The 11,600-nt window shown below is 42.2% G+C and overlaps 1 protein-coding gene across 2 annotated transcripts in view; it reads left to right on the forward strand.

The window, feature by feature from the left end:
* NGB (neuroglobin) overlaps nucleotides 1-10,348 on the forward strand; it is a 72,558-nt gene extending 62,210 nt beyond the window's left edge. For both annotated transcript variants that reach the window (XM_085626679.1, XM_085626680.1), the window contains exon 5: nucleotides 9,586-10,348. In XM_085626679.1, the coding sequence (XP_085482805.1) occupies nucleotides 9,586-9,732 (147 nt within the window). In that variant the 3' untranslated portion in view covers nucleotides 9,733-10,348. The remainder of the gene's footprint in view (nucleotides 1-9,585) is intronic.
* The last annotated feature ends 1,252 nt before the right edge of the window (nucleotides 10,349-11,600 follow it).

Here is an 11,600-nt window from a genome sequence, read left to right on the forward strand (position 1 = left end):
AAGAGGGTACTGCAGGGCAAAATTCTTGCCTACTACAGGAAACTGTGTGATTCCATCTATCAACATTCTTACAGACTAAAGGCTTTAACACAGAGAAATAACAATCGAGCCTTAAAGCCAATTGGCTTTAATGTATCTTTTACTACAAATAAGTCTGCCCTATTGCCTTTGTAGTAACTTTTCTTACTAACAGATGAGACCTATGGCATCTGGCAAATGGCATCACTTGCTTGTCAGCATAACCAATTCAGTCCTACTGTATTGAGCATAAGCTTTCCAACAAACCAAAGTATAATAGAAGCTCTCTTTTTCAGTGGAAGCATACAATTTCTACCCAATCAAATGGGGTATTAAGGAAATTAGCAAGTAGGAAGAACCAAAGCTCTTCTTCAATTTCTTCTTACAGCTCCTTTTCTGTTTATCATATAAGATCAGTTGACAGCTGCGCTGTCAAACCAGACCTAAAATGGTAGGGGCCTCATAGTCAGAAGCTAAAATATAAATCTTGTTATTCACCACCGTAAATAAAAATTAAGCATCTTTGCCCTAGCAGAGTATCACAACAACCCCAGCGTCCCACACAGAATGATTCAAGATTTCACATGTTGAAGAATTTTTCAAGATTCAGATATAAATGTTATTACTCTGTACTCTGTTCATGCAGAAAGACCTCCTTCCGATAAATGGTCCAAGTCAATGAAGCATGGTGCAGTGTTGTGGTTGGGAACCTATTTGGTCTTTTTTAATTGATACAAAGATGTCAAAAAGATAGTAAGCCATGGGCTTCTCTGCACTGGCCGGCTCCATCACAAAGTCCATCATGGACCATTAAATCTTGTGCTTATTGAATACGGTACTTATGTCCAATGAACGATCTATAGCCTAGAATCAGAATCTTGATGTGGGAATATCATATATTATTGGTAAATAGACACTATCATTTGCATCACATTGAGTTGCACACTGTGCAAAACTTTAGTACATGTGGACCGTAATCCGCTAAATATAGACCATTCACTGGAGACAGACATGAGTCAAAATAGGTTTCACACTACCACCAAGCCATGGACGTAATCGACGTAGACCATTTTTTGTCTTGACACAGGCTTCTGAAACAACCACCTTCACTCAAAATACACCCACGGGTGCTTCAGATTCTTCTCTGTCAAACAAATGTTACCTTCAGGATTATGCAGAATTGAACACATGCAGATCTACTGCTGGGGAAACGTCTTACTAAATTGGATGTAATAGCCATATTGATATTAGAAACAACTATAGTTATTGATATATTAGTTTCAGAAATTGAAAAATATTATTATGTTTGGCCATATTATTGAAAACAGGCTACAGGTCATGTTTTAAATCATGCCTCATCTTTGTATTGGTGTGACCTCATCTGATGATTGATTCTCCCACCATATTGTTTTCTCGAAACGGTCCCAGAAACTGATGTATTACAGGAAATATTTCAACATCCCAGATGTTGGTAACATCTTTCCTTCCATTACTTCATCCATTGAAGACTGAAGAGATGCTGCACAGATTTGGTGGGAAAAGACTGCCAGTCATTACATCTCTAAAACTGACCAATGCTGGATGAGTGGAACAACTATTTATTGGCCAGGAAGGGTTTTTGTGAAGGCCTAGGAGTCACTAACAGATGATGGAGCAATGAATTGCTACTTCCATCAGGGAGTTCGATGAGGTAGCTAAAACATGAATGCAAACTCTACGCAAGAGATAGCAGCAACTACTGTTCTTTTGCATGGGATGCCATCATAAGAGATTGCAAGACCATCCCTTTGGGACAATACTCAAAAGCATTTACGAGTATGTGTCAAAGTATTACTGTAGTACTACCTCACATAATCAGAAATGCAATTCACATGGGTACGGGTGTAGATCTGCACCATTTGTATCTGTCATGTGCAGCATGCTTTGCCAACACTGTATAAAGCTACACACATGTAGTTCTATATTTTAGAAATACATGTGGGAAAGGCAAGGGGAAGTGGCTGAAAATGGGGAATGTCTACCACAAAGGGGGAAGAGGAAAATTAAGAACGGACACAGAGAGGGGGTGCAGATATAAAGCATGAAGGAAAGGGTAATTCATTAACAATTCACATAAATTGCATCTCAGTCTAGTCTATTAGTACTACAGCTGAAAGAGGCCCATGCCTAGTCCACACAAGCTCTGGAGTAACTCACACACCACCCATGGACTGCAATGAAAACATGCTTAAACCAGTGGAGGCAGCCATGACATTATCAGCACAAAAAAGAAAAGAACAAAATGGTCACACGCGAAGAAGCTACTGATTAAATAGATTATGTATCTGCAGGGCTTTAAGTGGGATGAAAAAACTGGGAAGGGTCTCTCAAAGGGGCGTGACGAATGTAATTAAGGGCGTGGCTTAAAAACATGTAAGCTAAAAATCTGTGCTTAGCATAGTGTGCTTCCCAACTTGTGTTTTGCTGTTTCTGTCATTGCATCCAGATATAAATACAAGTAACATCATACCTACAACAAGTCAGGACTATTGGCTTTGTAAATGGTTGTTAGTTGTATAAGCTAAATATGCAGCAACTATGGCTTAAATGTATTATTGAAAAAGCTTCCACTTAAAGCCCAGGGGACACCACATTGATGTTGCTGCTCCTGAGTTTCAAAAAGGGGAGGGAAATCCAGAGAGAAAATTACTCTCTTTGAAGGATTTCTCTTCCCCTACATCGCTCACCTGGCATGACGTCATGCCGCAACTTCTCCAGTTGTGAGTAGTGAGCAGTGTGAGCAGGCACACATCGATGTGCCTGCTGTTATGTTATGTTATGTTATATTAATTTATAAAGCGCACTGTTACCCGAAGGTGTCCTGGTGCTACAAGCAGTTTACCTGGAAGAGACAGCGTAAAAAAAACCCACCCAGAAGCATTGTCAGAACCTAAGCTGAAAACAGCCAAGTCTTCAGATTTTTTCTAAAAGTTAGAAGTTCCGTAGCAGACCTTAGAGAAAACGGAAGTTCATTCCAGGCGTTGGTGGCTTTGTGCACAAAACTCTTTCCGCCCCAGTTGGCCTTTTTTACCCTTGGGACGGCTGCCCGCTTAGCTTCCCTAGAACGCAGTATTCTCCTAGGGACATACCACTGGAAGCGTTCTCTGAGGTTCAATGGCCCAGCTCCATGTAGAGACTTATATACGATACAGAGGGCCTTAAAATGGATCCGTTGTTTCATAGGGAGCCAATGCAGATCTCGTAGACCATTTCTGATTGACACGTATCTAGGAGTATCCGTGAGCAACCTTGCTGCCGCATTCTGTACCATCTGGAGTCTGTTAAGGTGTTTGTTATGGATTGTCAGATACAGACTGCTGCAGTAATCCAGCCGGGACAGAACTAGAGCGGATACTACGGATCTGAAGCTTTCAGCTGTTAGGAAGGGTTTGATTTTTTTCAGAGTCCTTAGATGGAAAAAACATGTAGACACCAGTCTACTAACCTGGTCCCCGAATTAAAGCGTGTTATCTACAATCACACCCAGGTTTTTTACTTTAGGTGCTGGAGGGGGAGGGAGGCCCATCTCACTGGGCCACCAGGCCGGAGTCCAGAGGTTAGAGTTGTTCCCGAATATGATCACCTCTGTCTTGCCTGCGTTTAGTTTCAGGCAATTAGCGGCCATCCAGCCAGTAATGGCAGCCATGCAATCCTGGCAGTTGGAGGCTTTTGCCGCTTCATTACCTTTTTGTAGAGATAACACTATCTGTGTATCGTCGGCATAGGAGGTTAAAAGTAGGCCGAACGATCGTATAAGGGTTGCCAGATGTTTCACATAAATATTAAAAAGTGTGGGGCTCAGGGAGGATCCCTGTGGAACTCCGCAGGGAAGTACAAATGGCTCAGAGTTATCTTCTCCCAGATCCACTGTTTGTATTCTGTTTGTCAAGAAGGATTTTAGTAGGTTCAAGGCAGAGCCCTGTACCCCGGCATTCGATAAACGTCCCAACAACACCTCATGGTGTACCGTATCGAAGGCCGCTGACAAATCCAGCATGATCAGAATGGCTGAACCTCCCTGGTCAACGGGCTCCCGGACCTCTTCCGTTGCTTTTATCAAGGCTGATTCCGTGCTATGGCCAGCACGGAACCCATACTGTGAGTAGTCCAGTAGATTGTTTGTCTCCAGGAACCGGCTTAATTGCGTATTCATTGCCTTCTCCATAATTTTATCCGGAAAAGGGAGGCGGGAGATAGGCCTATAGTTATTGGGGTCTTTTGGATCGAGATTGTTTTTTTTTATAAGAGGTAAGATGGAAGCTGTTTTCCAAGATATAGGATATTGGCCTGTCTCCATTATCAGGTTAAGTAACGGAGTGAGGGTATTGGTGATGATTTCCGGAGACATTTTAATTATTGTAACTGGACAAGGATCCTTAGGGGAGCCGGATCTGCAACCCGTCAGCAGATTGGCCACCTCTTGGTTAGCCAACGGGGTAAAGTGATTAAATGTGGGGGTATTATTGGTATCCATAGTCTCAGGACCCCCCTCACTGGGAGCTCCCCGTTGATTATTAAAGGATGAAAAAATAACTTCCACCTTGTTTAAAAAGAAAGAAGCTAAGCTGTTGCAAAATTCAGTATTGCTGTGCAGGATGGGCTTAGGGGGGGTCAGAAGATTAGTAACGGTTCTGAAAAGTTCCTTAGCAGATGATTTAGCTTCCGTAATCTTATTAGAAAAATACGCCTTTTTTTCTTTCTGCAGCGTATTTTTGTAGGCTAAAAGACCGGATCTGTAGTGTTCCCTATTTGTTGGTTTGTAACCATTTCTCCACGCACGCTCCAATCTTTTGCATTCTTATTTAAGCCCCTGGAGGTTATGAGAGAACCAAGGTGCAGAGGGTGACATACATCTAGGGAAACACAATTTGACCGGGGCCAATTTATGACAGGCCGTGTTAATCCAATCATCATAGGCTGCTGTTGCTTCCTCTATATTTGATTGCAGATCGGGGACTGAATCGGTCAAGGCTTTATCCAAATTGGACGAGTTGATGTTTTTCCACGACCGGATAGCTATCTTATCCCTGGGCTTAGAGTGAGATAGTATGGTGGGGGAACGATCAATTGCAAAAATAATAGCAGAATGATCAGTCCAAGGAAGTGGCAGGATGTCCAAGATGGAGAGACAGGAGAAATTAGTAAAGATCCCATCTAGGGTGTGGCCAGCCTTGTGTGTGGGGCCAGCTACCTGTTGCAGGAGGCCCCGCCGCCCATGATTTCTGCCAGCCTGGCAGTATCAGGATCGGTGGAATCCTCTAGGTAAAATTTAAAATCACCTAACATAGTGAAAGATTTGGCACAAAGACCCTCCTCCAACAGTGATCCGATTGATTCCATAAAACTACCTTTAGGGCCTGGGGGGCGGTAGATAAGCATCGCCTTGAAGGTGTCTTGTGGACCATACCGTACGCTGACTGACAAGGCCTCGCAAGAACTGTTGGAGGCTGCCACAAATGTGGGATTCAGACTTTTGTGGTAGATGACAGCCAACCCACCTCCTTTCCTTAGCGGACGATCAAGTGTGTGACAAAGAAAATCTGGGGGGGAGGCTTTAACAATGTCAGGCCCGGACGCAATGTCTGTCCAGATCTCTGTAATAAAGGTTATCTTAACGTCATGATCCTCAATCAATAGAGAACATTCCTCACTGTGTTTAACTAAAGATCTCGCATTTAAGAGTAGGCATTTGAATTTGTGTTCAATCCTGTCACTGCAGTCCGGAAAAAATGTGTACAGAAGATGTTTTAGAAGGTTCTTGGTGCCTCAATGGCACTTCCAGGGCACCGTTAATAGTGTGTATACAGGCTGTGCAGAGGATGTTCAAAAGCTCTTATGATGCTGATTCGAACGTTTGATAGTTGTAGGTGAGGAACACATTCCAAGGATGCTCTTAATAACGTACTCACTTTCTCAATACACCATAATCAGACAACAAACACAAAGGCACTTCTGTTGAAATGTATAGGAGTATATAAAATACGCTTCTCATTCTCAATAGGCAGGTTGTTTAAAATACATCTGCAGCACATTGTTACTCGCCTATCACTGCACAATAATCTCTAAATGAACCATTTCTATCACGAACAGGTTCAGTTTTTAATGCACAGGTGAAACACCATCATACAAAACTAGTGCACTAAAAGACTAACTCATCTTTCTTTGTTGCTGCAGAATCAAAACTCGCCTGCTTGCACTTCTAGAACGCAAAGGCGCTATAACACAAACCATCCACCCAGTCCCACTCACCCAACCAAATTATCACCAATTAAAAGAGACAAGCAGAACAATTTGTTCTTGCCCACATTCATGTCTAAGCAAAGTTAAAGTCAAAATATCTTTATTCGGTTTCATATGATAAAACCATAAAAGCACAATATAAAATACAGGATAAAATATGGTACATTATGCACAAACTCTACGGGAACATACCCGGTATAAGCATCTCATAAACAATTAATTTATATGCACTTAATACATATAGTTTCATGGGCCCTAGGACAGATTTAACACCTACTAAAGAAGACACTATAAATAGTATAGTAAAGCCATTACTCTTCATCAGGTTAAAAAATAAACATGCTATTAGAGAAAATTAAGGAGAATAAAACCTGAAGTGGTGGCTAAAATCAAAAGAGTTAATCACAACTCGCCCTAAGGCTGATGGCAGATTTTTTTTAAATTTAACACAGAAAAAACAGTATTACCCGTCAAAATCTGTAGAAATATAAAAGCGGGCCGTACTTGTCTAAAATTGGCCTGTTTCAAGATGGGGATTATAAAGGATTTCCTGGGAGTGTCATAAAATGGGCAGAAGATCGTGAAGTGAACCATGTCCTGCGGCGATATACCATCGCAGCCGCAAAGTCATCAACTGTTGCACACAAGTCTAAAATACACCAGAGTCAACGTTGTTATGGTAAACCCACACACAGAGGCAGGCTTTTTCAGAAATCATATAATTGTTGACAAAGTATTCGGTGAGGAAAATGTGAATAGAATGGAAACACCACCTCACAGGGTTTTGAGAACAAGTGTGTACCAGGTATCATTTATCTGCACACTCAATGCAGACTGTGGGAACTTGGCCGGTAACTGGTGAAAATGTAATCCTCAGTGCTTAATTTGTGCAGGTGGCTGCAGGTGGTGGGGATTAGGGCTTATATTTCATAATAAGACTTTGATTGGAAGCAAACAAAAGCAAGAAAGAAAAGGGAAATAGGAGGAGGGAGAGAAATATAGGAAAACGGTGACAAAAGTAGAACAGGATCAAGAAGAACCTGTTAGAGCGGGACAGTGCAGAGCAGTGAGAGAATGAGGCATGAGGCAGAATCAGAACAAGGCAGCTTTGCCGCTTCGCAAGCTGTTTCTTACCATTTTAATCACCTCCAAATCATACTCAATGAAGTTCAATAGTCAGTTACTGTAAATCAATATACAATAATATGCTACACATGCCTGAGGCCAGGGTTTTCCTGCTGTTTGTACACATTTCTTTATTTAATTGAGTTGAAATGAGATTGTATTTAAATAGTGACTACGACCCCTGATGAGGCACTGAAGAGCTTTACGGTGAGTAGCACGCTACCCAGGAGCCCAAATGTTAGTGGTTAATCCATTCGTTTTTGGGGTCAGCCTTGCATGCTAAAGGAAACCATCCCATGCATTTATGACAGGATCTTTTTGGTACATTAGTGACTTAGGTATGATCATTAAAGGGGGACTATGTGAGAAGCCAATGCTTGCTGGAATTCATGTTCTTATAACTTTAAAAAAAAAAAGCTTAAGACAGACAGGCATGAGATTTAGAGTGGTTCATATTCAGAAGAGGCATGTAGAAGGTGGACGGGAAGCAGTGGTGCCTTCAAAATAAATAAAGGAGGAAAAGTAGGTTAAATTCAAGGTCAATGTTTCATGCATTTTTTTAAGGAATATAGCAGGTAGAGATTGTTTGCGATAAAATGCAATCTGTGGATGTAAACCTGTGGTAAGAAACAGTTTTAAATTCTGCTCTAAAGGAAGGTGGCTTTAGTAACAGTTTTTGTAGAGACATTTAATTTTAAAGAGGTGGCAGACACTTCTCTCAATGCAAAAAGCAAGCCCAGTGCTTATTGACACCCCTTTACGAGCGACCATCAGGCATTGCGACATTTAAGTACATTACAGTACCCGTAATGGCAATTTGACAACACCGCCATCGCCCGACTGTATACAATGCAAGCAATAGTTTCAAACCCAGTAAGACTCCCCTATTGTTCATCCAGCACAGCTGTATATTCAATACTAAAAGGTATTGCTACATTTATGCAAACCATTTTACACCACACATAAACTACACAGACAATATAAACATGTTATTGGTTACCCATTGCCAAACGTATCGAATTTAAGGCTTTGACTCTAGACTATCGAGCTAGTATAGGTAAAGGGCCGTTATATTTAAGAAAGAGACTTCGCCTCTATCATCAAACCAGATCTCTCCGTTCAAATAATAAGCATTTACTTGCCACCCCTCGTTTTGTAAAATCTAGAATGGGAGGCAAATCTTTTGAGGTAGGAGCAACTCAATATTGGAATAATCTACCGCTTGAGCTCCGCCTGATACAGTCTGACTTGGAGTTCCGTAGGTCTTTAAAAACCTGGTTGTTTAGTCGCTCCGCCTAAATCTTAGCTTCTTAACTTGCCCTTGTCTACTTTAGCGCCGGGACAGCCCTCTTGGGGTAGCTGTGCGCTTAACAAAATTCATTTATTATTATTATTATTATGTTATGTAAACACCGACCAACTTAAAATCTAACAAGGCAGTTGGTGAACACATTGCAGGAATCATCATTAGAAAATGTACTACATATTTATCTGACCTATTTGCTTCCTGGTTCGGAAAGTGCCATCCTGCGCCGACCCGAGAGCGCAACGCCCCACAGTACAGACATCATGTTCTGCAGAATGAATGTGCCTGGGTCATCTTGACCCTGCAGCATCCGCATTGTCTCATAGTTAATCATTGTGAAGTAATAAAATAGGAACAGTTTGTGCAGATGTCTTTTCGAAACATCTCACCACTAATGAGATAAGGTATTGTATTGTACTTGCCCCTCTAAGAGCATAAGTTGCAAATTAACATACATGCACCTCAATAGAAACATTGAAATTAAAATCTGGATTTTTTTGTCTGAATTTAAGAGTATTGGTCTTGATTTATCATCTCTGTCTGAGTATTTGACGGCACACTTTTATCCTATGTCTTTAGTCTGCCATAGGTCTCTTCCAAAGCTCTCTGTTCTCTTCATTAACTTTGTGACAGTTGTGTGTACAAAAGCTCTTGTTACTAAGCTGCCATGACAGTTCAAAGCTGTGTTCCTCTGTGTTATGTTTACATTCTCAGTGGGCAGTGTGTGTGGGTTGCATTTAAGCTGTCATAAGCCTTTGTGTTTTACTTCAAGATTTGTTGAGTAGTAAATACATACACTGTTATGACATTGAAGTGAGGCTGGTCTGAGTCTGTGCCCCTTGGGTTTCTCTTCACAGACGGTTGGAGAATCCCTGCTCTATGCCCTCGAGAGAGGTTTGGGTGAGACCTTCACTCCGGACACGCGTGTGGCGTGGGCCCGCCTCTACGCCATGGTGGTGGATGTCATGAGCCGTGGCTGGCAGATGGACAAGACTGGAGAATAACCCCCCCGTCTGCAGGTTGCAATGCACCCACCGCTCCCCACCCATCAGTTTTCAATCAAGGTGGAAGCAAGTCAGAAACATCAACTGATCTCTGGACAGAGGAGGAGGGGGGCTGATCCAGGCATGGATAATGGGGGGTACCAGGGGTTGGGAGATGAGAGACGATGACTGACATGAAGGGAGGAGTTTATTTTGTGCAATGGCAGGGACACTGCATCTGGTGTTTGCTGAGGCTGTTTTTTTATTCTCATTTCGAAATGCTCAGAACATTCACAGGGACTTTCTCGGCCACAATGTTGTTCTTGTGACATTTCTCGCCTTATAAAGATATTGGCTTCTTTTATTGCTCATCAATATAGTTAGGGACCCAACATTGTTGTACTGTTTAGCAGGGCAACCTGATGTTATAAAGCACATTCAGTGTTCGGACAGAGGGCCATCGTCCTGCCAGCCACCCACCTCCACTTGTAAAAATTGGCTGGAGAAGGAGGCGTTTCTGTTTTTGAGAACAGGAAAAGTGCAGACTGTGGGCTATTTAAGATGTTGCATATATGCCAATGAGCCTGTACAAAAAACTCTCATCACTGTGTACCGTCTGAATAAAGTAATAACTGCGTCTGTGTTTCCAGTGCTGCTGTCATCCGGCTTCTAATCACCCTGAAGTAACAACACACTTTTTGAACATCAGTGCCAATGGATGGGGGCTGGTGTGGGCATTTATTAAAAGTAAAATGGTGCCTTAGAGAAAGGCTACAGCCCATGGAAATATTGAGTCATTTCCTTAACTAAACACAGGGCACCCTCATCTGTATGAATCACAACTTTTCATCAGACCACACCTCATACAGGCGTCCCTCCACACATCCCCTTACAATCCACTGGGCTACATCCTATGTCCCTTTGCCGGCCTCATTCATTGATGAACAAGCTGACCTCTGTTACTCAACCTTCGAAGATACCCAGTAACATCCTAGGAGGATTCAACCTGCAGAGGACTTCCTGTCCTTCCCCGTTAACCTCCGACCTTGTTAACCACTCCTTTCTTTTGCACCCACGAATGTCCCACACCTTTCATTAGCAGCCACAGCCTGGCATCATATTCTCAACCGATTTCTGCCTGTTGCGCAATCACCTAACAAAGGTTTATTAGTTCACAACTTTAACATTAATATTGGATGCCTCTCACATGACAGTAAAATCAAAGGTTCCTACACCAGCTGCTCAAGACAAAGATATATTTTTTCATATCATCTTAAACCAACCAACCTTTAGAAAACCTTGCCCCAGAAAATATAAACTCACTAACTAAGCAATATTTGTCCGCCTACTTCACAATGAATGACCTCACCCTGCTGGACAGGAAAGAGAGACAACGTTTTTGCTGGATACTTCTAACTGCAGATCCTCACCTTTAGTACATCCCCATGCACCAGACTGAATCCAAAATATTTCCCAGCATAGCACCTGGGGGCCTGTAGGTAGCATCGTATGCTTCTGTAACGACCTCGTTCCGCCCCAGAAGTGACTCTTGAAGCTGCATAAAGAGCACTATTCAACACACGAGCATCAGTTCCGTTCTTTCCACTCCTTCGCTAGCTCCTATCTTTTTGTTGTCAGCTGACAAGCTTATTTCTTGCAATTTGTTTTTCCAGTGTGCAAGGCAATATGTCCCCTCCTAAAACTACAGAGCTTAAAGTACCTTGTAGGAACTGTTTCATGCAGATTTCTGTGACCTATCCCCATGAGGTGTGTGTTTGGGTTCGGCCAAAACTTCTAGTTGTGTGAGGAGTGTGTCCTTATGAACCCAAAACTGGGAATTCAAAGTAAAGCTGTACATCGACCAACAACACAGTAAGTCATATAGGCCC

The sequence above is a fragment of the Triturus cristatus genome, chromosome 9, assembly GCF_964204655.1.
Source record: "Triturus cristatus chromosome 9, aTriCri1.1, whole genome shotgun sequence".
Lineage (NCBI taxonomy): Eukaryota > Metazoa > Chordata > Amphibia > Caudata > Salamandridae > Triturus > Triturus cristatus.